At 37.1% G+C, this 26,060-nt stretch overlaps 1 protein-coding gene across 18 annotated transcripts; it reads left to right on the top strand.

Annotated features, from left to right (window-relative positions):
• Positions 1–59: 59 nt before the first annotated feature.
• ZGRF1 (zinc finger GRF-type containing 1) lies at positions 60–26,060 on the top strand. Of its 18 annotated transcripts, XM_055714960.1 has the most exons (30): positions 63–188; positions 757–854; positions 1,315–1,505; positions 1,624–1,704; positions 1,828–1,884; positions 2,336–2,521; positions 2,898–4,638; positions 4,777–5,082; positions 5,404–5,486; positions 6,662–6,835; positions 7,547–7,643; positions 7,723–7,829; positions 8,038–8,158; positions 9,103–9,767; positions 11,233–11,371; positions 11,867–12,051; positions 12,525–12,712; positions 13,294–13,433; positions 14,597–14,743; positions 16,771–16,885; positions 17,702–17,961; positions 19,172–19,331; positions 19,988–20,065; positions 20,954–21,101; positions 22,102–22,229; positions 22,503–22,626; positions 23,041–23,217; positions 23,345–23,479; positions 24,106–24,367; positions 25,763–26,060. In XM_055714960.1, the coding sequence occupies exons 3-30, from the start codon at positions 1,485–1,487 to the stop codon at positions 25,864–25,866; spliced, it is 6,129 nt and encodes a 2,042-aa protein (XP_055570935.1). In that variant the 5' UTR covers positions 63–188; positions 757–854; positions 1,315–1,484; the 3' UTR covers positions 25,867–26,060. The 18 variants fall into 18 exon arrangements, with proteins under 18 accessions (XP_055571459.1, XP_055570980.1, XP_055570935.1 ...); XM_055714866.1 differs by lacking the exon at positions 6,662–6,835 and adding an exon at positions 6,129–6,224 and having other exon boundaries at positions 2,898–5,082; XM_055714909.1 differs by lacking the exon at positions 6,662–6,835 and adding an exon at positions 6,156–6,224 and having other exon boundaries at positions 2,898–5,082.

The following is a 26,060-nucleotide window of genomic DNA, read 5'->3' on the forward strand; positions in this document are numbered from 1 at the left end:
CGCGACACACGGCCCCTGGAACGATCGCGGCCCCGCGGCAGCGCCCCCGCATGCGCAGCGCGGCACAGGGCGCGCCGTGGCCTGCGAGCGTCGCGGCGCTGTGACGTCACGCGCGCTGAGGCGGGAAGTTTCGAAAGGAGGAAGGGGACGCGGCGGCCGCCATTGTCCTGCGCCTCTGCCCCGGGTAGGTGAGTAAGACTCGGCTGTCTGTTGGGTCCCTTCAACGCAAGAGACGATCCCCGGGATTGGGGGGTTGCTAACGGCGGTGGGTGTCCACGCCGGGAGGGGCGAGCTTCTGCGGCTGGGCTCGCTCCAGGTCAGCGAAACTTATGGGGGTGCGGCCCTGCGTCAAACACCGCCGTGCTGAAGGAAAAGCTTATGGCTGGTGGGCTGAAAACGGCTTACCGGGCCTGCCTCGGCTATGTGGAGAAAGCGGGTTTTGCACATCCGTATGAATGTGCTAGCGGCGCTCTTGTTCATCCCCGTTCCCATGGCATTCCGTTTTCAGTTAAAGTAAGCGTTCGCATTCTTCCAGCTGCTTCTAATAGCTAAAGGAGCAATTCTGTGACCTTTAAGGGTGTCTTTTTCCAAGGGTTTGCACCTTGCTAAACACCCGGGAACTGCCAAGAAGGTGGCAGCCGTAAGAAACGGTGTGAATCTCTCTCCTTTCTTAATATAAACTGTTTTTTACTAATTCACTGTCTTAAGAGTAGTGCACAGTCTTACCTTGTCTCCCCGCGATACTTTCCATTGCAGTGCTGTTAATGGATTGAACTGAGGCCGCAAGCGCAGATCTCCAAGTGCAAATACAAATCACAGTACTGATCAAATATTATAAGACTGTATGTACAGCAGTAAGTCACAGCTTCTGGAGATGTGTTGTTTTCATAATGATTTGTTCCCAGTTTCATTGCCAAAGGTTATATTAAAGGTTCTTGTGATCCAACTTTAAATAATGGAAGAGGCTTGATTTCATGGGTAACTAGGTTTGAGAGTCAGTTATCTTTAAGATGAATTAAGCATGCATGATTAGGTCCAGAGTCAATAAGCTTGTGACAAAAATATTCTGTTAGTAGCTTCTGTGGTATTTTTTTTTGCTGCAAGTAAACATGTAGGATAATTTGTTAATTCTGAATACCAATGTGATCACTGGAGTTTGAGCGTTGCCAGCTGTTCATTTAAATAAACTAATTCCCCTGACAGAGAATATGTAATTTTTTACCAGTAGTCTTTCTCTTAGCTTATTTTCAAGGTTTCTCTTTAAAATGCCCACATCAGCTATACCCCATTGTTTTGACATTGTCTTGCATCTAGCACTCTTCTTTTGAGGAGACAAAAACCCAACAGTGAATGGACATCTATTTTTTTTTCTTCAAATTTTCTTCACAACTGTGGTGGTTCCTGAATGTTTCCCTGTCTCTCAGGCTGTATGAAGATGTGAATATTTGTGAAATAAGCTGTTGGATGACTGTTTTGCCAAAGCAATGGCTTCTCAAGAATTTACTGTGAGTCTTAATGCTGTGTACGATTAAGTAGAAATAAACTAAAAGATGCTGTAGCTGCTGTATTATTTAAACATTGTCTTTCTTACTATTATTTCAACATTTTACACATTTAAAACAGGTGTTATATACTCACCAAAAAATGAAAAAATCAAAAACGTGGCAAGATGGAATTCTGAGGATTACAACTGGCAGAAATAAGGTGAACAACCTGGATTTAATACTGTTTGATTCAATATTATCTGCCACTGCTGGACTGTCAGTGGCAGTCTAGTAGATCTGCAAAATAAAATTAGTTATTTAAAGTTATATTTTTTCATTGCAGGCTATCTTGTTTGATGATAAAGGACAATGTTTGGAGAGTATTTTTGTGAAATCTCAGGTACGTTTTGTTTGGAGTTTTGTTTTTATGCGTGATTGTGGTTTGTGTTTCAAGAAGCGTTTCAAACTCATTTGGTAGCTAAGGTAATACTTTTTCTTATTGTGTATATGAAAGTCTGCTGCAATGCAAATAATGGAAAACAAAAATTTATTTTTTGCTATTTATTGATAGGCCTTTTTCCAGAACCCGTGTAGAGGTTTTATGGAATTTTATTCCTATTGGGTAAAAGCAGTGTGTTACCGTGATATATTAAATAAGTATAACTTGAAACTAAGTGCTAATGCTTTCTAGTATTTTGTATCTTTTAATCTGATTATTTATATGGCAGCTGTGATATACTGGGTATACATTTCTGAATTTTTTATATGTAAGTATTTAGAAGACTGTGTATTTGATTGTTATTTTTTCTTATGTAACACTCACATACACACTGCGGCTTTCTCTTTTCTAGGTGAATGCTGGAGATAATTTAGAAGGTGAACGATATTTGATCACAGTGGAAGCAGTAAAATTGAATGAAAAATCTTTTGAAGATCAGCCAAGGAAAGCAGAAGCTCCAGCAGTGGATAGAAATGGTGTAAAACCTGGTGTTCTGCCTCCACGACATCTGTCTGTTGGCTTGAAAAGGAAGTTTACAGTAAGTCTTTGTTTCCAAAGTTATATCTGATATTAACATGCATTTTAAAAGACAAGGGGCACATCTTTTAATGAATGGTAAATATATAAATAGTCTTCCTGTATTTTTGGAACTGTAAGCCGGAACGTGTTACCAGTAGCTATTTTTCTTGAAGTTTACTAAGTCTGTTTGATTTAGCAGGACTGCTGTTGCAGAGGTTGCACTGAAAATCACAAAGGCGTGAGATTATTTCTATCCATCTGTGGAACAGTCATGTGCTACATGACTAGAATATATTTTATGAAGTGTGCCCTATTGTCAACATTTGATTATGTGTTGATTATGTGAAAATGTGAAGTTGATTTCCAAATAAATTAATTTAAAGTTTCTCTCCTAGGGTTTCCAAGGGCCACGCCAAGTTGGAAAGAAAATACTAGCAATGGAAGACGGATTAAAATCAATGACGTTACCTTTATCTAAGCAGTGTCAGGGTACTTTGTCATCCAAGTTTTATGTTACCTCTCCATTATTTTCTACAGTTTCTAAGAAGGATACAGAAACAAATATGTTTGCAGACTTTCATGAAGATGTGTGTATGGGTAACGATACAGAGCACATGTCTGTCTCCTCACTGCTTTCTGCTCCATTTCTTGACAGATGTGAGAAGGCAGAGAAGCAAAACTCTGATCAGTCCATTGTGAAGCCAGAACCTTCTCAAATTACTGGGGACACCAAATCTAGTAGTCAGACAGCTGGTCACAGGGCAGCATCAGGCAACATAAGGAGCACAGCACAGATAATTGCTCTTTTGAAGTCTAAACCAACGCAAGGATGCAGAGAGCAAACACCCGCAGTCACAGAATGCCTTTCTAGGTTTCAGGCATCAGGAAACACAGGTAGCTTACATAAGAGCACAATCCTGCATGGTTTTTCAGGCAACAGTGCCAAAAGACTCATGCAAAATATTCAGGACCTGCCTTTTACGAAGGGAACTGTAAATGATAAAAAGGAATGGAATGCTGAAATGCTTCTAAATTCATCTGAACAACCTTGTGTTAAAGAAGTCACAAGACATGACAAAGAGGCAGATAATTTAAGTCACGACTTACAAGATCCCTGCAATACAAATAGTTGCTTCCTACCTGAATCCATTGTAAGTAGAATGAGTGACAGTCAGTTTGTCCTATCCTCAGGTGACGTTTCATGTTCAGCAAGTCCAATCACCTCTGAAAAAAAACACTCCAGATACAGAGGACGTTCAGTGACTAGCAGTCCTAAGGAGGATTCATCTGTGAAGTTGCAAAGTGAGCTTCAGCCCAGACAAAATCCAGGAGAGCCTAGTGATCTGCAGCTCTCTGAGGACTTAACATTGACTGAAACTGGAATTGTAAAGGAGGAATTAAGTACACATGGCAAAGACTGTGGTCTGGGTGAACAGATGATGGAGGTTAACTTCAGTCTACTGGAGGCTTTTGATTTTAATGACACCAACAATGAAGACCTGTGTGAAAGAGATGTGAGTAAACTCACTGAAGGAGGCATGCTTTCACAAAGTCCAGATTGCTTAACAGAAGATGATGTAGCACAAAATGCTGCACTGAGGCTTCATTCTTGCTGTCAAGTAGTGACGCACAGTAAAAATGGAGAAGTCAAATGTTCAACATCTGATGGAGAGAATGATGGAAATCCCTGCGCTGGGGTTATGCCATCTCAGCTTTGCGACAGCGATGTCGGAGATACAGGGACAATTGCAGAAGACTCTGCAAACCAGACCAGATTTGAAGTGGAACTTTTGGATGATGGATGCAACATAAAAGAAATTAATGAAGGCCAATTAAATACTGAAGGCACAAACAAGAAGGATCTTGATGGCTGTGCAGTGTGTACCGTTAATGGCATGTCACAGATAAAAAGCAAGCACTCTGATCTCTTTCCTGGAGACGTAAATGTTAATGAATGTCACCCTAAACTGAGTACGTTTGAGAAAACTGGAAGTATTTCATGTATTTCTACCAGCAGAATAACTTCTGCAGTGGACAAAAAGACCGAAGATGATGTTATACAGCTTGGATGCCTGAAATCCCCAGATGTTGATTTAGAGCGCTTCTGGGGTACTAAGACTGATGACATTAAACCAGGTAGTCCTTTGCTGGCTTTGTCACAAAACTTAGATCCTAGCTATGGCTCATTCCAATATATTGCAGACCACCAAGACGTGTTTGGTGTTTCACATAGGGAAGATGCTTTAATTTCCAGAAGTTCTGTCTGTCCTTTAGGAAAAGGCCATTCATCTCTACACGAAACAGAAATAGATGAAAATGACTTTGAAAGTTTAGAGAGCATAAATGCCTCTCAGGAAGCCTGCAAAGGTGAAAGAATAGGAACGGATTGCCTGAAATGCATGGCAATGGCTGACAATTCATCAGATCTTCCTGATTTGGTAAACAATATCACTCTTCTAAGAGCTTTGACTCAACATAGCACAGCATTAGAAAGCTTACAAAAGATTGAGGAAAATAATAGCACATTATATGAAGCAGAGACTTCTAAAGAGATATTTGAACACCTTGTGAAGGCTAAAGGTTAGGTCAGCTTCTATTTTGAAGTGAATTCTGTATGACTTTATCTGTTTGACTGTACTCTTATCTCTCCTGCTAGGCAATTTCTGTTCAAAAATTGTACTTTTGGAGTGATGCATTATGAAGGTTCCATCATGCAGTTTTTAGTATTTAAAGCAACAATGCAGCCTTCAAGTCTGTGTCTTTGCTTGCTTTAGTTCAGTTAAATCCTAACTATGCAATTATTTGCATGGGTAAGGTTTGCAAGCCCAGTAAATATTCAGATGTTTGCATGTAAAAAGAATACTATAACTGTAACTTACTGTGCCTTTCCATCTTTTGTAGCTATAAAACAGTTTACGGAAATACCTTACTCAGAAAGTATACAGGCATCTTCCGGTTCATACTTTGATTCTTCTGGCCTTATGGTAACCAATTTTTGATTACATATCTATCTGTACAAGATAAATTCATTTTCTACCAGGCTTATTGAATAAAATTAATGGTTTATGAAACTATAGAGGTTGAGCTAGTAATTGCTTAGAGGCATTGACAAGGAAGTTGATAGAAAACGGAAGATGTCCTCTTGTGGACCCTATTGCCAATAAATGTTCAGGAGGCCTGATGTATGACAAACTCAATGCAAATTGTAATATTTAGTTATGTTTAATATCACATTAATAGTGTGGTGGTGCTTCTTCCCTACCCCATCATCTTTTACCATTCCTTTTTCTTTCATTATCTTTTTGACTGTAGGCTTTCTAGGAATTTTAGCACTTGAGTTGAAATATGCTGGCAAATCTGTTTGTATCTGATGATTTTTGTCCAGTGCTATTAACAGTCTTCTTCTTTCAATCTGTCAAAGTGAAAGAAGATTTAATTCTCTTTTTCCTGACCCATGTGAAAAGCAAATGTAATTTCTTATCCTATTATGGATTGTTCTGGCTTTCAAACAAAAAGGCTGTAATTTAAAATGCTTTCCCTTGTATAAATACAAGATATTTTTTAGCTTAATTTTAAATGGTTATTGAATTACTAGACTAATTAGCTTTTGATACTTCTGTATGTAGCCCAACTGTGTGGACAATTTATTACAGAAAACAGAGGCATGTATTCTACCAGCAGCAGCCCAAAGACAGCCTTGGACATCTGACTGCCAACTAAAAGTATGATTTCTGTGGAACTGAAATATAAATAATAGTGTTTCTTAAATTTCAATTCAGTGGTTTACTATTTGCATTGTGTTACAATAAAGCTTAATAGATATTTAAGCAATCTCATAATGGGCTTCTTATCACTTTTTAGTACATTTTTCTATGGGAGGTTTTCCACTGAGAGTTTTAAACTCAAATTTTACAGTACAAAAAAGAAGACTCAACATACTACATCAGAACATCATTTTTCTGTTCACAGATTTGTGCAAAAACTATTGCTGCTGAGTTGCAGGAGTGCAAGAGAAAGAAAAAAGTGTGGTTTTTTTTTCTTTTCTGCACTTTCCAACAAATTTTTTTTGTTGTATGCATGAAAAGCACCTTCATTGACTGTAGATAGTTTCAGAACAGTACTTATTTTCAGTTAATGATAATTCCATCATATTGTGTAGCCTGTTGTGTTTCAAGGGCACCAAGTAAAAGGATCAGCAGCTAGTGAGATAATGTTGAGAGCTCCCTGCTCCCAGCTAGGATGGCAGCAGTACCAAGATAATACAGAGTTTGCAGCTGAGAGATTTTTGTCACCCCTGTTTTCAAGCAATTATGTCTTGTCTGACTTCAGAGAGGTAAAACAATTTTTTCAAAGTTACTTTTACTAACATTAGTGCAAGAAAGTACCCTGTCTATGTAGTATGAAAGAGAGTTCATTTTTAGAATACCACAATCATATCAAAATTGCTAAGAACTGAACATAGTGCTTTGTGGTTAAAACTTGAGTTAGACAATTATTTTTACTTATTTTTACTTTTCTTCGCCATAGGACTGTGCATTTGTAACTTTTTTTTTCACTTTGAAAAATGTACATTGCCATACTGTGTGAGAGTAAACAGAGAGATTTCTTCTAGAGAAAAGTGGCAGAAAGCTTTTATAATGATTGCTTCCTAGTGTTAACAGTGTAATATTCACCTCATCCGAATTTGAAATTTGGCATAAAATTGTTAGAGAGTTCCAAAGCAAGGGTTAAAATTTCCTTCCCTGGATTATGATTCTGTTCCTCCTGGACACAAAGAAACATGGCATGTAACATGAAATAGAATATTTTTTTTCTAATGCAGTTTTCTATATTTCAGTATTTCAAATAATGGAAGAAAACAGATTTTTCATTTTTTTATTTCCAGAATGGGCTAGAAATACTGAAGAATGATATTTAGATACTGAAGAATGATGTTTAGGAATAAGATGATATTTAGGAGTAAGATTCACATAAAGGTAAAATTTATATAGAGGATGAACAGTTTAATTTCTCACAAGTTTTTGAATGTACTTTTTTGGTCAAGTCTCCAGGTTCAAGAAGTCCTCATGAGGGTGATATCAGAGAAGAGAATTTTGAAAAGCAGTCTAATGTTATTGAAGAGTCAAGAATAGATCAGTCCCGTAAGTGAAAGTAGAATGACAGCAACTGGCCTCACAACAATGTTCTGCATGACTCCTGTCCTTCCTGTATTTTTCCTAGCGTTGGCATTGAATATGTATTCTGAAGTTCTACCACGGACAGTGTCAGACTCAATTTCACATTCTGATTTGAGACAAACACAGTGGACTTCATGGGAACCTGACAAGGTGTGAACTAACTGTTTCTTCTAGATCTTTTTGTGGTTTTATTTCCTGTGTGTTCATGGTAGCAATTCCTTATTTTTGAAACTGTTTGGTCTCAACTCTGAGAGACATTTCAGTTGTTTAAAACAGTGACAGAATGCAGTGACAAAAGAGCTATAATCAAGGGTTTTTTTCCAGTCATTCACTTGACATGTTAATTCTTCATCTGTAGGTGATATCATCAGTGGAACTGACTTCCCCGCTTAATCCAGACTCTACATTTTCTCCAGCTTCAGGAAGTGGGGAAACTATTGGAGATATGCAAGAGCCTCTGATACACAGGATGTTGCCAAGTGAGTCAGAACTTCGAGATTTGGTTGGGGTTTTTTTTTCAGTAAGAAATTATAGTTTATAATTGCACTTCACAATATTTTTTTCTGGAAAATCTCTGAGGGTTTTGAAGCATAGTGAGTTGCACTATAATAGACAGTTGCCCTGGCTGCTTCGTTGCTGAAATATGCTGAGGTGTGTCTGGGTAACTGGAGTTTGATTTGTGCTTGTCACACGTTTTTCATAGAGGGGTGTGTTACATTTTTAAGCACAATTTTAAACAGCGTTTTCCAAATCAGCTGAAATAGACTTGAATTCCATGTTCCACTCCCCCTTCCCCAATTATATTCTCCTGGAAGAGAGCGATTTTAATTTTACAAAGAAAAACCAGCTTCTAGTTTGGGGGTGGGGGTGAAGGCTGTAAGCTAAACTTTTAGTTTATATTAGTGTTTTCAGTTATTTACCTGCTTTTAGTTTTCTTCCATATTCAGCTGTCATCTGGCCCACTTTCAGTTGACACCTATCAATGACTGTCTTATCTATAGTGAACTTAGTCAAACACAGTTTTGTGGGTGATCTTGGAACAAGGAGCAAATGTGAAGCTGGCTGTTTTCCAGCTGGCAGCTGTCACTGATCTGCCAAGAATGTCAGATTTATGACCTCTAAAATACAGTAACATTTAAATAATTTCTACCAAATGTTTTCTTTTATACAAATAGAGTGCTTAGAAATGTGTTCCGAATACAGGGATTTAAGTATATTGAAAGAATCACAGTTTAAATTGCTCATGTGGTATGGAAATTTAGTGTGGTGCTGCGCAGGCATGATACAAAGACATTGCCAATTAGAAGACAGGATGTAAAAGAGAATTTAGAATTCTTTCCTTGTCTTAGTTTTTTGTACGTCTGAAGTTTAATGTACCATCCATACTTCTACAAGTTGCTTGTAAGATGTATTTGCCCTACAGCACAGGAGAAATCCAGCTATCCAGGGGAATGCAACCTCTCAAGATTCAAACGCCCAGTTAAAACACGAGCTCGAGTTCCGTTTGTCAGTCTTCCTGCCACTGAGAAGGTTCCCGATGCAGTTTATCCAACTGACAGTGAGGAGGTCCAGCAATCTTTTGAGTCTTCAGTAGTCAATTTATGCAACGAGTCAGCGGTATTTCCTATTAGTGCTTTTGGCCCTGGGGACAGAAATTATGAAACCTCTGTGTTTGGAGAGTATACGGAAGATGAACAAAGGGAGTTTGTACAATCAGTATTCCCTAATTTGACTTCACAATATAGACAAAGCAAGTGGCTAAAATATCAAAACATGGCTCAGTGTGACTTGATAGCTCAAAATAGTGATGATAGCGAAGTGACTGATGACATCTGTGCTGAGAATGTCCTTGGAATGCTGCTGGGTGATACAGGAGAGAGCAGTGCCGTGAATAAAAGCGCTCCCGGCTCTGCATGTCTACTGACAGCAAAGAGCATGCTTGATAAATGCTGTGCAAATACCAGCAAGGAAGATTTCATTTCAGAGAGGAAGTTACTTTCTCTGCACTTAAGTCAGACACCTTTGGCTGAAGCAACACAAAAGGTGTTAAGTCATCTGAGCTGCTACACTGTAACAGGATACGGCCAGGTGTGTAACTGTTCAAGCAAATACAGTTACAAGTGACAGAAACACATTTTTCTGGACAAAGTAACTGCTTTTACCTGATTTTCTGCAAGATACTATCAGTATGATTGGATGAAATGTTTCTGCATACCTAGTAACTCAAGAGAGTCTTAGCTGCGGAACAGCAGCTGTTAATGTGTATTGCATACAGTGCCAGATGCAGATTTTTAATCTGAACGTTGATAGCAGGAGGATGAAATCAGCTGTTGGGCTGTTTTGTCATCTATAGTTGGTCAGAACGTGTTTTCAAGAACTGTTTTTCTTAATTGTGAAATCGACATTGTTTTAATTATCTCTGATTTTAAAATATTTTAAATTTCTTCTGTTTTAACTGTGGTAAAGTAAGTTATGGCATTGAATAAGCACCTAAAAAATTAGCACGACTGATTATGACCAGTAGACTGTCTTAAACAAATGGAGTAAATCGGAAAAAAAACCCACCATACCAACCACATGTAGTTTTAAAAGTTGTTAAATGATTGTGTTTGAGAGTTAATGCAAATATTAGATTTCTCCTCTTTATTTTTTTGACACAAACTTAGAATGCTGTGTTTTCTAGTTCTTTAAAACTGTACAGTAAAATATTCATGTGAAATATGTGGAAACAAATAGTGTATTTCATATAGACACTAGTATACACATTATGTATATATATGTAATTAGAATATATATTAACTGTATATACTGGATTTTAAAAAGCTTATGAAGAGAGTTATCGTTATGATGCCCCCTGCAGCATTGATAGGTGGAAGAACTAGCTCGATGGCAGGCACAGGGATAGCTTGTGGTAGGCACACTTTCCCCAAAGCTCTCTAGTCTGGTTCTTCCTTCCATAGCCTTGTACTACCTTTGCTACAGTCTCATCTGATTAATTTATTTCTGTGCAGAAATAGTGTTAGAAACAGGGTTTGTGTGCTCCTTCCCTGTGTCCAGTGCTCAAAACGTGATTTTGAATTATATAATTTACTCTAAAGCCTTTGAAAGTATTACCTGTGTTAGTGTAAATGCAGGCTGTTTGTCAAGGAGCAGATTTTAACTTCATGGTACATCCCAAATGGCAGTCCGAGCTCTATACTGTAGCTCCTGGTATGCTTAATTTTACTCCTATTGGCAGTCCAGTTGAATTATGCTCCTGTATTTACAGTTAACAAAATCTGCAAACATTTGTGGTGAAGGGATTTTGTATTTTGCTTTTAGAAAACTGATTCTTCATTGACAATCTTCATGTTGAAGCTTCTGGTTGCAGAATGAGGCTCCAAATTGTTTTCTATTTAGTTGTACTTACTAATGAGAGCACAGTATATAAAAGCAAAAGAAAAAGAGAAGGAAAATGAATAGGTTTTGGTGTATCTGCATAGTAGCTGTTTATCAAATGTTGTCTCATTCAGGGTTTTGCAAGTTTTAAAGGGTTTATTTTTCTGCTTTATAGGACATAACAATTTCTGAGTTGTCTTTTCCTAATGTGGATAAAGTAAAATATGCTGATCTTCCTAAAAGAAAGATTTCCATACCAACTGTTTTTGAGTCTCATGTTCACTACAAACAGATTTTTAAAGCTGCTCTGACAGGTATGTCTAAAGACCATGACATGTAAAATGCTGTCATTTTTAAACTGAAGCTTCACAAAGCAGGATGAGAGGGAGAGAGATCATCAACATCATCTGTTGGAACAACTCTGTGCATTTGGTTTTGGACATATATGCTGAAATATATTTAGTCTATACCCAAATGCTAAGACAAACCAGTACATTTCTGTACAACTATGTAACCTTGCGACTGTTTAGCGGTCTTTAGATTCCTATCTAAGCTTTTCATTTTTTAACATATATTTAGTGTTTGGATATACTTAAATGTGATTGGAATGAAAGTAGGGCAGTTAGAACAAATTAATTGCATGTGCAATATTTGAATTTTGCAAGTCATAGTTTATTTTGGGGCTCTTTAAATTTTTGATTTAGATTTGGGATTGAAAGGTTCAAGTGAAAATGTATTTAATGTTGTATGCTTGTGTGACCATTTTAAGGTTGTACTAATTATTTTTTTATTCTCCTTTCTATGTTAAGAGCAATTAAACATAATGCTATTTGGGTTGTCACAAAGATTACACAAAGCTCTTTCAAAAGTGGATGTATCATTTTACACATCACTGAAAGATGGGCAAAGCATGAGCAAAGAAAGCTGCGTTCCACTCTGCAGTCACATGCGTCCTGCTAAGCTTGTTATGGTTAAAAAAGAAGGTCAAAACAAGGTGCTGTTCATTCCTCATTTGTTTACAGTTTTGGGTGTTCATTTGGGTTATAGACTGCATTGTGCAAACAATTACAGGGTAATTCTGTATGATTTACAATTGCAGGTTCAAGTGATGTGTTCCAGAGATCACTTAAGATCAGTTGTAGTATCCACTAGTGTCCAGAATTGTTGATGTAATAGTTTTCTCCATGCAGAAACAGCTTTATGTATGTAGAGAGAAAGACCTGAATTTATAATTTTCTAGGTTATATGGGATTTCTGTAAGGTATGAATACACACGCTGTCTTCAGATGGCAAGTCCTGGGAACACATTTGTATTTTGCAGCCAAACACAATGAAAACACAGGTGTTTATCTGATTATTTCTGTGGCAGTGAGTATTGGTCCGTTGCTTTACTTCTTTGTTTCTCCTTGTTTGTTTTAATGTGCTAATGGTCTTTTTTTGTTTGCTTGTTTGTTTGCTTTTTCCCAGGGTCGTTTGTTCTATACCTGTGATGCCCCAAAATCTGAGCAGTGTTTGTTTTTCAAGTGGATAGAAGATGTGAACCCCTCGCAGATAAAATCCAGACCTAGTGCAGTGCTTCATGATATGAAAAGTGTTGGGACATACCTCAGAAGTCAAAATATTGCTCTCTATGAGGGATGCCAGCTCTTGGTGAGGTATTCTGAAACACTATGTGCTTTCCACAAATGCTGTGTGAATTACAGGATTTATAAACAGTCCAGTAGCTCTGGATTTCAGTAGCATTTAACAGACACTTTCACTAACAATGTTTAAAGAGGCCACAGTTCTGTGTAGAAATGTGAAAGCCTGATTAGTGAAGGAATAATATTCACGCCAATGGCATTTCAGGTTGGCATTCTTCAGCAAGAAGCAAAACTGCTTACCAGCAACTTGAGCAATTGCTTGATGAAATCCCTTAGAATTGTTGCATTTGAATTACTGCTCTTTTAATCTTTTGTAAGAGTATTTGATTTGTTCTTTTAGTGATTCTAATTTTAATGTTAAAAATCCTATGTGGCTTAACTGTAGGGGAAGCAATTGAATTATGGCTGAATATGAGAGCAGTATTTTGTATTCAGGATAACTGCATTTAAAACTTGGTAATGTAAGATGATGAACAGCCACCAAGATCTGCGCCGTATAGTTTGGTCCAATCTGTGGAGCTTTCTTCTTTTGATGATGAATCCAAAATGTGCCAATCATTTACATACTCCTTCTTAAAATTATAATTTAACAGGAAAGCCTTTGAAGTTCAAGCACAACGGTGTAGTAAGTTCAAGAAATTTATGAATACACCTGATAGATTTGATGGTGATTCCAAAAAAAAGTTGTACCTCAAACTAAGTAGAAAGGAGCATTATTCTTTCTATAGCAAAGGTAAGCAAACCTTAAGCATCAGAATTGTCCATGTCATGTTGTAATCTAAAGAGAAAAACTGAATCCTATTTTTAAACTCTTGACAACCCTGATAATTCAATTCTCATTTTAGAAGAGCAACAAAGTATCTTATTAATTAGTCTTTTATTGTAAATGTTAAACTATCTTAGAAAAATGTAAATTCTACATCCTTGGGTTTAGAGTATATTAAATCGATGAATCATGAACTTTTGAGAAAGCCCAATATTCAAATAGACGATATTTAAGGAAAACTTGATGTAAAAATTGGTATTTCAGTAGTTGTTGCATACCTCTTCTAAACTATCAAAATGTCACAAAGTTGGACATTCAGTGATTTGATCCAGATAGTCTCAATAGTTTGTTTCACTTCAGTAATTTTTTAATTCATATCCATATGGTCATAGTTTGTTCACTTTGCTGTTGAAAATTATACGAAGGAAATCAGGCAGAAACAAATGTGTTTGTGCACAGTTTATGTTCAGACTGAAATGTTCTAAGACATCAGGGGGTTGTAACTTCAAGTTCTGAAGCTCTGCATGGGCAAAACTTTTACTTGTGTATGATATTTTTTTTTTATTGTTTTTGTTACAGGCAAAGATATATGCACCATTATTGCTCCTAACTTAGAAATCTCCCGTGCTGTGCTCTGCAATTTAAGATATAGGAATAGTGTAGCAAGCTTTAGCTTCATCAGATATGCCAAATAAAATGGAACATTTGCACGCTTCAGTATGTGTTGGTCTTGACAGGGAAGGGAAAATGTACATTTATTTCAGTACTTGTTATTCTTTGGCAAGTCTGGTTAACTAGATTTGTAGTATACTTCAGTGATTTGTTCAAAATACTCTCGAAATTGATAATGCTTCAGATTTGTCAGAAGTCAAACACTGCTAAGTGCACCAGGAGAGAACTTTACAGTTACCCTCAATATCAGACAGTAAATACTGGAAGAATTGCAAATTATTTATTCATTCTTTTAGAGCTGAACTAAGGCTTCTTTAGGGCTTTGCAATAGCCCCTGCTTTCATATTAGCAGTGGATTAATTTGCAGCATAGTAAATGCTGAGCAATTTTGTCCAGCTTGATTTTCTTTGAAAGACAGCAGTAGAGGAAGCTTATGAGACTCTATATTTTTTTGACAGATGATATTTGGGTTATTTCGAAGACTTTGAATTTTGATCCTCTTGATACTTTCATTGCAAGTAGTGCTTTCTTTGGACCATCCTCCAACAATGAAGTGGAATTACTACCACTGAAAGGCTACTGTCCCTCAAACTGGCGATCAAATAGTGAGTTCTGCACCAAATGATTCAGAATTGCAGGAAACAACTGTCGAGGGAAAAATTTGGCCAGCAATGAAGGATGAGATTAGAATTTCTGAAATCTAATACATGCTTTTAGTCACAGTATTCTTTTCCTTGTATTGTTGAATATGTGATTTGAATACAGTACTTAATGCAATTAAGCCTGTAAAGTATCTAGTAAGAAATTCTAAATGGGTGATAAGAAATGAAGATAATATAAATAATGTAGTAAATAATACACTGTAGAATGCAAGTTGACTGTCATAGCATAGGTAGCACGAATATGTTGTTACTGTCCTTGAAAAACAAACAGAAATCCCAAACAACTCACCATGGAAAATTTATGTTTATATAAAAATCCATCTATTAAATCTGTGACTTGGCTTTCCCAACCTTCCTTTCTGTGCCTTTGTTGCTATAGTCTAGAATGACTAAAATTTTGGTCTTTCAGAATTCAGAAAAACCAAATTTGTCTAGTTTTAGGTTTTTTCAATATTGTATTTTAAAAAGAAAATATTACTAAACCTAGCACTGATGGTTTTTAAAGAGCTGCTGATTTTTTTATTCTTTAGGAAGCTGTTCCCAACTAAGTTGCAGCTGTCCTTCTTTTTGTTTTTAACATGTTCATTCGGGGGTAATTTTGTGATATTTTGTCATCAGTGCTTTGCAAACAGTAAGGTTAGTGCAGAGAGAAACAGTGTGGCTCTGCTATAGATGCCACAGAAAAATGACAAATCTGCTGCCAAACATGATGCAAAAGTTTATTTTTGCTGGTGAATTGAGCTGAAGTCCTGGCTTTGTCTTGTCTTTTGTTGTTGCTGTAAAAGAAGGAGATAAAGAATGTCTTATGTAGTCATTCTGAAGCTAGTAACAATATACCTTTGCTTACATTTTTTTTTAATGCAATGTGAAAATTGTGTGCTTTGATCACAAAAGGCAGGTGAATTGAGTGTTTTAAGTTAACAAATTAAGTCTTTTTAGGCTTTCTGTGTACTCCTTAGGGAGAGAGTTCCTGCAAGGCAGAATTCAGTGAGCCTACATTAAACTCCTGTTCTGAATTACATTCAGAAGACCAAAAGCTACGAAAAAAATAATACAGGACGATGCAAGTTCTTTGTGGGCATACATGCTATCAAAATCATGGACTTCAAATACAATTGGAGGTGGTTTTGTTTGTTCCCTGAATGTTAGTTGCAGGACTGGATCTCTCGAGCAGTCAGTCTGGAAGAGTTAGTACACAGCTTTTCAGTCAATGCTGTTGAATTCAAGGAATTTTGTTTTTTCTTAATAAATTTTGGTCCTAACTTTCTCTGTGTTCATAAATACAAATTCTATAACGATTGCAAAACTAAACCCATAAGCTGTATGATAATAAAGCTTTAAGTAATGTTTGGTTGTTGGCAGTGATAACAGCAAAATAGAGGTAGGTGGGTTAGTAAACATATCAGAAACCTGTTACTGAAGTAATGCCCGAGTCCCGGAACCTTAGAAAACTGGGAGTGAATTCAGAAAAATATAATTGAATACTTGTTCTGTTCTTATACTCTCCCCTAGGCATCCACCTCTGTACAGCTGGGAAACAGGCTAGATGGAACTTGAGTCTGGCCCATTGGAGGTGTTCTTATGTTCTTGTCTTTTTTTAAGAAAACATTTGCTTAGCTATTGTGATACAGATGGTATACATAGAAAATTCACTTCCTAAATTCCAAAGCTTTTTAAACATCTCAAGTGTTTCTAAAATGAGTAAGGATTTTTATTTATTTAAGCTTCCTTCCCAGAAGGTTCCTAATGTCGGAGTCAGAAATACTTCAAAATAACACACCTTTAAAAGAAGGGCTAATAGGTCTCTCCTCATCTATTATATTTAGTCAGACATGGTAACAGGGTTAACTTGGTTTCTGTTACAGGAGGCTAATTACTCTTTTGGCATTGTGTAGTTAATTTATCTAGCTGATCTGAAATTTTGGCTGATTTCATTTTTTCCTAATTTTATTTTTCTGTGGCCTTTTCAGTGATTGTTCATGCCTTGCTGGTTTGTAATGCTAGTGGTGAGCTTACAGCTTTAAGGAATATGGAGGAGCACTTCAATCCATCTACGTTACCACTAATGCCATATCTATTAAAGATGTAAGTTACTCTTTCAGTGATACTGTGAGCATATAGTATGTCAATAGGTACAGAAGAAAGCCCCACAGAAATACTTTTGAGTTTGTCCTATTAAAAAGTAGATCAGAAAAAGTACAAGGCATGAACTGCTGACAATGCAGTTTTCATTTATGTGGAAATGAAAATATATCACTTGCTTAACTCTAACTTGATTGTAAGGTTCGTTCTTAAAACTTAACCTGCAGCCCACATTTTACAACCTACAGATTTATTTTGGCTATTATGATGACGATTAGGCTGCTAGCACAGTCACTCAGTGATCTGTATTAATGTATATGTTTCACAGGGCTTCAGTGGAACTGGTTTTCCTTCCCAAATTTTAGAGTAGTTTGACATAACACCTAAAAATAAAAGATGTTCTTGGAGAATCAGAGCAATATAGGGATATTTCCAAGACTGCTTATGATTCACTGTATAAAAAAAGTAATTAAGTGAATCCCTGCTACCTCTGACTACATTCTTCTACCACTCTTAATTCTGTCAGTATCGTGGCGTTGAAGTCGGTCAGATTGAAAGCGTTAACATACAGCAAGAACGATAAACCCCAAAAGCCTGTTTTGTATGGTCCAGCTTTCACCCAGGGAAGTAATAAAGGGTAGGAACATACAGCCCAGGTATATGGCAGGGTGCAGGGGGCAGGAACTTTTAATTTTCAGCTGTTAATCATAAAGCCTCAGCATTTCAGTGTCAGGCAAGTAGGAATATCAGAACCATGAGAGGAAAATTATACATAATGCAGTATTATACCACAGCTTTTGACCGTTGTATTTTTCTTAGGAATTTTCGTTCTGAAAATGCTACTAATAGAGTCAACAAAAGAAAATTTATTCCACCTGCCATCAACCTGAAACGCACAATGACGTATGGACCCGTCAGCACTGAAGTGGCAATGGAACTAGCTAAAAAGATGATCCAAACGTTCTTGTTGAACCCAGATCAAGCTACATCACTGATTCGGATAGCTCAGATGATGACCTCATGTGAAAATCTCAAACCAGTGGAAGAACACCAGATCTTGCCTATCACAATTATACATGGTATATAGTAAATAATTGTGAAATTTGCTGTTGTTGTATCTTTGCAAAAATGCTAGTTAATATGTAATGCCAGTGTTAGTGGAATACCCCTGAATTCTATCAGTGATGAAATAGTAAACGTCTTTCCTTAATCATACATTCACAGTTCCAGGCAGACTTAAGGGGAGATTCTTATGTCTAGGTAAATGCTGACTTATTTTAAATGCCGTGCAAAAGATGAGCTTGAATAAGCTGCTTCTGTGTATGGAATATACTTTTAAACTCTTCTGTACTGCTGCTGTCCTCACCTACTTTGTGCATTTCCTGAAAATTCGTTTCTTGGATGAGGCCCCTCTGATAATGGCCATGATGTTATAACATCCATTCTATCAGCCCAGAGCTTTTGATCCTTGATTTTGCATTCTGCCTTTTGCAGAATTTCACATAAATATGGAGTTCTTTCCTAGCACAATCAATACAAAATATTAGAGTTACTTAGTGTCTTCTTCTTATTTTTTTAATATTAAACCCACTTTTTGTCACGTATCAGCTTTGCTAAATTATCATATAAATTTTTTTCTGTTACGCATTATTCCTTGCTGGTTAATACTTCATTTTCTCTTTGTTTTATCCCTTTTCAACATGTAGAAAAAGGCTAGTAACATCTTAGTTCAAAGATTTATTTTTTTTAAACAGTATTGAAAAGCAGTTACCATACAAACATAAGTTTTCAGATCCTGTCAAAGTAAACACGTTGACAGTAATGATACTTTTAGTACAGCTACCACTAGACTTAAATTGCCTGAGCTTTTGTTAGGTTATCAGGCATATTAATCTAGTTTAAATTATAGTCGTTCCAAAATAATACTCTCAGATTCCTTATTCACCCGCAGACATGGTATTGAGGGATGTGCATGCAGATACTTGTATTATTTTAATGTATTGATGAGACTCCTTAGCAAGTAATGCATGTATTCAACCAGAAAATTTTGGAATTTAGCTTTCCCTCCTCTGTATTTTTTTGTAAATTCACTGCAGGCATTAAATGCGAAGTGTAAGGCAGCTGGTTGTCCCTGAATACTTAGTGCTGCTGAAGCAAGCACATGGCAATGTTTAGGCAGGAATCAGCATACTATTTCATAAGATAAACTTGGGTTACAACAATTGATTAAAACTGTACTTTCTAGAAAAATTTCACTTGTACCTTTGTCTTTTTCTTCCAAAATACCAGGTGTTTTTGGAGCTGGCAAGAGCTATCTGCTGTCTGTTGTGATTTTGTTCTTAGTACAGCTCTTTGAAAGTAGTGAAGCTACCAAGGGTCCAAGGCCAGCTCAGTGGAAACTTCTGATTGCTTCTTCCACTAATGTTGCCATAGACAGGATACTGCAGGGGTAGGTTACTGAGATTTTTACAGACTGTTCCAAAAACAATAGTGCATTTATATGATAAAGATAATTTTGTTGATATTTCCGGTATAACACTTAAAAAGGATTGCGTTCTTTCCCTAGAAAGTGTCCCACACGGGCTTTAATTTTACCCTTGCTCCTCTGCACAGCACACATGTTAAAAGACATGTAAATTCATGCAGCTAGCCTTACAGAGACTAATATTGGGCTCTACTCTCATCAGATTTACTATTAAAATCCATCATGGCAGAAATAGTATTGCTCAGGAATCTTTAGGTATTAGTAGTAGGGGCAGGGAAAGGAGGGGCTGGAGGGAGACACTGAGTCAGACTTGGGAAGCTTCAGCATGAAGCTAACATGAAGTAACTCGTGGTTTGGAATGATAGAGGAGGGAAGGGAAAGTACAAATGGAAGACTGTTTATGAGAGGAGAATCATAAAAGCATTAAGCATTTTTGAGACTAATCATGATGAGGTAATTTACTTTGATTTACTTGAATTGTGGCCTGAGTTACTTCATCTGGTTAATCGCAGAAGTTTGTATTCTTTGGTGTGTCCGTTAGCCTTTTTAGAACCAAGCTTAAATTTTTCAAAGTTTCTTTTTACATTTCTATAACGTGTATCACCTCTCTTTCTTCAAAGTCTACTTGATCTTGGATTTGAGGATTTTATCAGAGTGGGAAGTATTAGGAAAATCACCAAAGCAATTCTTCCCCATAGGTAAGAATCTTATTCTTCGAGGGATGTGAAGCAATTCTAAGATTCATGATAGTATGCATGCTGTAAAATTACTGTTTTGAAGTCATTGAAAATGTGACTGTAATAGGCGTATCTCAGAGTTCCCAGTGCCCCGCACAGTGGAAATTTTTACCTTGATTTGGGAATGTCACTTGTAGCAGAATAGAGCTAATGCTTTTAAACAGGAAGGAGTAGAGGAGAACAAATAATGTCAGTTACAGATTTGGGAGTTTACACAAGGAGGAAAAGCAAAACGGACAGCCTTGAAATAGATACATACTGCTGTAGTGATAAGAACTAGGAGGAAGTAATCACAAATTTAATGTTCAGAGAATTAATGGTAACAACTCATGAGTTCTGTACTACTTATCCAAGTTATCTTTGTTACAGTGTTCTGGGGTTTGTCTGTTAACTACAGACAAACTACTTACTAAAAGTAAGCAATCTACATAGTACTCTCAAACACAATTTGAGAGAACAAAGTTAAGTTCAAGATGAATAAAGGTAAAGTTTCCATTCCTGGGTGTCGGTAGCATACCAAGGGTATAAGAATGAAAAATTTCCCATAGTTCTACTCCACTCTCAAGTCAGCTGTGTACTTGGAGAAGTCATGTATTACATATATGTCTCTGGTTGGGATGGTAGGGTTTGAGCTGATGGGATAAAGTTATCTTTACTTCATTTAATTAAACTTTTAATACCTGGTTTAAAACAGGGATTATACTAGTCTGTCTCAGCTGGATTCAGAATAGGTTAGTACGTTGTTGTAAAGTACTGGTGTGGATACATTGTGATTATTTTTCTGTATTGGGTGCTGAAAGCACTACTATTTTTAATCCTTGTAATGCATGTTTCAAAATCTTTCTGAAGTTTACATGCTGGCTCAGGAAACGATAATGAGCAGTTAAAAGAGCTGCTTGCTCTCATGAAAGAAGATTTAACTCCAACTGAAAAAATGTATGTAAGGAAGAGTATCGAGCAACATAAACTGGGGACCAATAAAACTATACTGCAACAGGTACAGTCAAAGTGACGGGATGGGAAAGTGGGGATTCGCTGTGTCTTATCCACAGGGCCCAGCAAACGGAAGCTGGGAATCCCCTCTCACACTTGCCAAGCTCCTAGTTCTGAAAAATAAAATTAATATTGGGACTAGGATGGGTTTGACTCTACAGGTATAGCTTAGTGTCTTAGCTGTGTATGACTTCTGAGTTGAACATGCAGTTCCTGTTTAGTAATAGGAGACAGAAACCCTTTTTGAACTTTATTGTAATCTGATTTAATATTACCAATCCTAGTTTACAAGAGGGGGAGAGTAAAAATTCTGAGCACAGCGACTCTGTAGCTGTCATCCTGAAACAAATCTGTGTTGTCATAAAGGTAAAAGATAAGGACTGAGCTAAACCTGTCCTAGAGTTGAGTATCAACTGCCAAGAAAACTTCAAATGTATTTTAAGTAACTTTTCATCCAACTATTACCTTTTAAGATTTAAGACTTCCTGTAGAAAAACCTTCTCAATTTCTGTCTTTCCAGTTTTGTCTTTTCTCCTTAGACCTAAACTCAAAAAATCCCAGCTTGTTGTAGAGCAGTCGTAACAAAGCAGATCTGAGCAATCTGAGTTTCTTGTGATTTTTTCCTAGTGGTCATTGTGGCTGCTTTTGCTGCTGGGGCTCAGAAGTTTTGACGAATTGTTTGATCTGAGCTCTCTCTGTACCAGACCAGATCTAGGTATAAAATACATGAATCTGTGAGTGATTCTAATGTGTAAACACCCTGAGCATAAGAAATGGTAACTCTGGGTTGATCTCTATACATACACAGTGCCTTTTAACTGGAAATCAGAATATAATTTTTTGAGATCCAGTGAGTCTACTACACAGCATGCAGTAGAACTGCTAGAAATTAATTTAGGTGTATTCTATGGTCAAAGGTATCTATAGTTGTGTACTGCACAGAGATGAACTATTAAATGATCTTAACTTTTTGTCTACCCATTTTCCCCTCACTAATAACAAAGGTAAAAGTGGTTGGAGTGACCTGTGCTGCCTGCCCGTTCCCTTGTCTGAATGCTCTTAAGTTTCCTGTAGTGATGCTGGATGAGTGCAGTCAGATAACCGAACCTGCTTCTCTCCTTCCTATTGCAAGGTACAGCCTTCCTTTTGTGTTTCAGCAGAGAAACTTTCAGTTAGCAATGATGCAACCTCCAATAACTGCCAAACTTACACATCTTTTTAAGACCATGAAGTCCAAGGTCTCAATTTTTAATTGAGGCCTGCTCTTCGGTGCCTTCCTTGAGATACCATGTTATTTTACCTGTGGAAAGATGGTGATGGAGAAGGGAGCCCAATGGAACATCATCTTTAGAACTTTTTTTTTCTCCCCCCCGCCCCCCCCCCCCCCCTTAACATTCTTATTTAGGTTTCAGTGTGAAAAGCTAGTCCTTGTTGGAGACCCTAAGCAATTACCACCAACTATTCAAGGGTCTGAGAGTGTTCATGAAAAGGGATTGGAGCAGACTCTCTTTGACCGGCTTTGCTTAATGGTATGTACTACTCACTATGTTTTTAGTAAAGATGGAGGGTGAAACTGCAGGTCACTGAAGTCACTGGAAGAGTTCTGGTTTAGATATCGGAGGACCAGCAGATTCCATTCTAGTGCATTTCTCTGTAAATGTCATTTTCACAGTGCATGGAAATTTAAGCATAACAAATGTAAACCAAGAATGGACTGAAAAACAGTGACAGATTCTGCCTTCTGATCTTTTTGTGCAGTTTTCAATTCAGGTAGAAGAATCAGAGGCTATGTATTTGTTCTAGCTTCTGTTGAAGTGATTGTATGAAGGTTAAGCCAGCTTACTGCAGGAATTTTTTCCACTTTCTTGTTTGACCTAGCTTTCATTGTAAAATATTTAGTAATTATTTTTTCTAGTCACACTTTCTATATCATAATTTTTTAGGGACATAAAACAATACTTCTTCGGACACAGTACCGATGTCACCCTGCTATTAGTGCCATAGCCAACGAGCTGTTCTACGAAGGAAATCTGATAAATGGTGTTTCCGAGAAAGATAGAAGTCCTTTATTGGATTGGCTTCCAACACTATGTTTTTATAATGTTAACGGGGTAGAGCAAGTAAGTTTTTAAACACTTCTTGTATAAAAAAAGTCAATGCTGTAGTTTTTCCTCCATACTATTTCTTTCTTGCATTCTGCTGTTTGTTAGAGCTAATTAAGTTGAAAATAATCTTCCCTGTTTCCAGATTGAAAGAGACAACAGCTTTTATAACATGGCAGAAGTTCATTTTGCAGTCAAGCTCATCCAGGCTCTAGTTGCAAGTGGAATAAAAGGATCTGCAATTGGTCTGATTACTCTTTATAAATCACAGATGTGTAAGGTTTGTATAAATCAATACATCAATACAACAGTTTTCTTAAGTGTATTTGTTTATTCTAAACAAAGGCTCCATTTCAACTAGGAGGAGTCAAGTAGAAGTGAGAAACAAATGCTGGATAGGTAGACTAGATACTTAAAAAAAAAAAATATCTGTTTTTTCCTTTAAAATTAGTCAAAATCTTTTAATCCAAACATGATTAAAAAAAAATATATCTTTTCATTTGTTTTCCTTCCACATGCATTCCACCTTCTTGGAAAACTGGCAAATTAATTTTCATCAATGAATTAGGGGGTGTTACAAACTGGTATGTGTTACAAGGACAGGTAGCAGAGGCATCTGCTTAGCAAGGCTGCAGCTGTACCTCACCTAGTCATCCAAGGCATGACGTGGGCTGCTGGGATAAGTAAGCGAAAGCGCTGGTTGCCACACTGAATGCACCAGTATTTTGTCAAATCCAGGTTCACTGCATGTATTTTCCTGTGATTAGCTGAGGCTTTACTGTCGTTGCAGTCGCTAGTTTCTTAGTTCACATCTAGTGCAGACTCAAACTTAAGTGTGTTCACTCGAGACGAGTTATTGACTGTGAGTAGCATAACTCATCACCATCCATATTCATTTGTCTACAGACTCAGAATTTGCTTAGCGACATACACTCTGAGGCTTTTGAACTTAAAGCTGTCCAGGTGTCCACTGTAGATGCATTCCAAGGAGCTGAGAAGGAGATCATTGTTCTGTCGTGTGTAAGAACAAGACAAATTGGGTTCATCGACTCAGAAAAGAGGATGAACGTTGCACTGACGAGAGCAAAGAGGCACCTGTTGATTGTTGGAAATCTGGCCTGTTTAAGTAGGAACAGACTGTGGGGAAGAGTAATTCATCACTGCAAAGGTAGTACTTTCTTTTCCTGTATTTTTGAAACCCTGCAGCTCATCTTCTTTAATTAAACTACGCATAATACACTTTACAGTGTATATATACTACATAGTCTATATAGTATGCATACTATATAAACCAGTACATTTATTATATATAAAATATAGTATACTGCAGGAAAATGCAAGCATTTTCAAGTGTGCAAGCTGCATGTTTGCAATTTTTTCTGCAGACTGGTTTTATACTTCAAGGGTATTTGTTAATCAGTAATGAGACTTCTTTGTTCGATGCCATCAGCTAGCTACACAAAGAGCACACTCGTATGGAGAGTTAAAGCCCACTGCTGCATTTCTAGTCCTTGCCCAGTTTGCTTTTACATAGTAGACCCAGGCAAAACAAGTTATAAAAAAATTCTTCTATACAGCAGTATTTCTGAATGGATAGTACTTAAATATAGGAAAGAAAAATGCGTAACACCTTTTTGCAATAGGGGCTTACCAGTTTTGGAAGATAAATTTTGAGCTGCTAGGAAAAAAAAAAAAACAATCCTATTGGAGATCAGCTAACTCTACAAAGTAATTTCTGATTGCTTTGTTTACAGGTCTGGTGAATATGTGTGTTTTATTGGACCACAGAGGGAAATAAGAGTTTTTGAAAATCAGTTTTTTACAGTTTCTACATCTTTGCTGTGAAGATTACTGTAATGGAGTATTTATGTTTGAAAGCGAATCCTGCTTAAAAAAAATAAACACACACACACACCCCCCCAAACAAACAAACAAACACCTTATGGTGCCAGTCTCCGCCCCTTGCAATTTTGCTAGAAAGTGTTTACAATGCCTGAACAGCCCCAAAGTTGTGTGCATCTCTCTCTTACGAGTTTCCAGCTTCATTAGCACTTGAATTAGTCCGCTTTGAAATGGGCAGTTTGTATCTCAAAGCATTAGTTACATTTAACCATAAATTCTTCCATGGAGGTTTCCTTTGACGTAGAGAAGGGAGAGATGGAATAGTGTCCAACTCCTTGAAGTACATTCAATAAACTCTGGCTGGATCTGACTCCCCAGTACTCACGGAGGCTCCCTCATTAAGAGGCACATCCCTTTTTGGAGCAGGTGGGCCCTTATCTTAGCAGATAGTACAAAGGGAGTGCTCAGTCTCTAAAGCAACTGGTAGTGAATTACTGCAAGAATAGGTACCAGAAGAGTAATTATTTTATTTACCTACTTGGTTGACCTCCTTCGAAGGAGGCATCTCATTAACAGTTGCACTCTGAAGAACAGTTTTCAAAGTAGAAATATTATAGCCATTTGACAGGCTTGGGGAAATAGATGTTTGCATCACCAAAGACTAATTACATGATAAATGCTGTAAAGTGAGATATAATTACCCTGTTTATGTTGCTTTTAGGATGGGAAAATGGATTGCAACATGCAAGCCAGTGTGAGCAGCAGCTAAACGAAATTCTTACATGTTACTTGGAGAAACGGGAGGAAGAAGCACAGAAAAATTAAAATGTATGGCCGTTTTCTGAAGAAAAAATGAATTGTGTGTCTATAACAATTACTGGAATGATTGCAAATCTAGTATTTATAATAAATGTAATAATTTTTTTGTTTGTATCTCAGGGCACTGATACTTCTGTTTTGACCCCTCTTTTGTGACTAAAAATAAATAAAGTTGACTCTTATCTGCTTGATAATTGAAA

This window comes from Falco cherrug, chromosome 1 (assembly GCF_023634085.1).
Source record: "Falco cherrug isolate bFalChe1 chromosome 1, bFalChe1.pri, whole genome shotgun sequence".
NCBI classification, from domain to species: Eukaryota; Metazoa; Chordata; class Aves; order Falconiformes; family Falconidae; genus Falco; species Falco cherrug.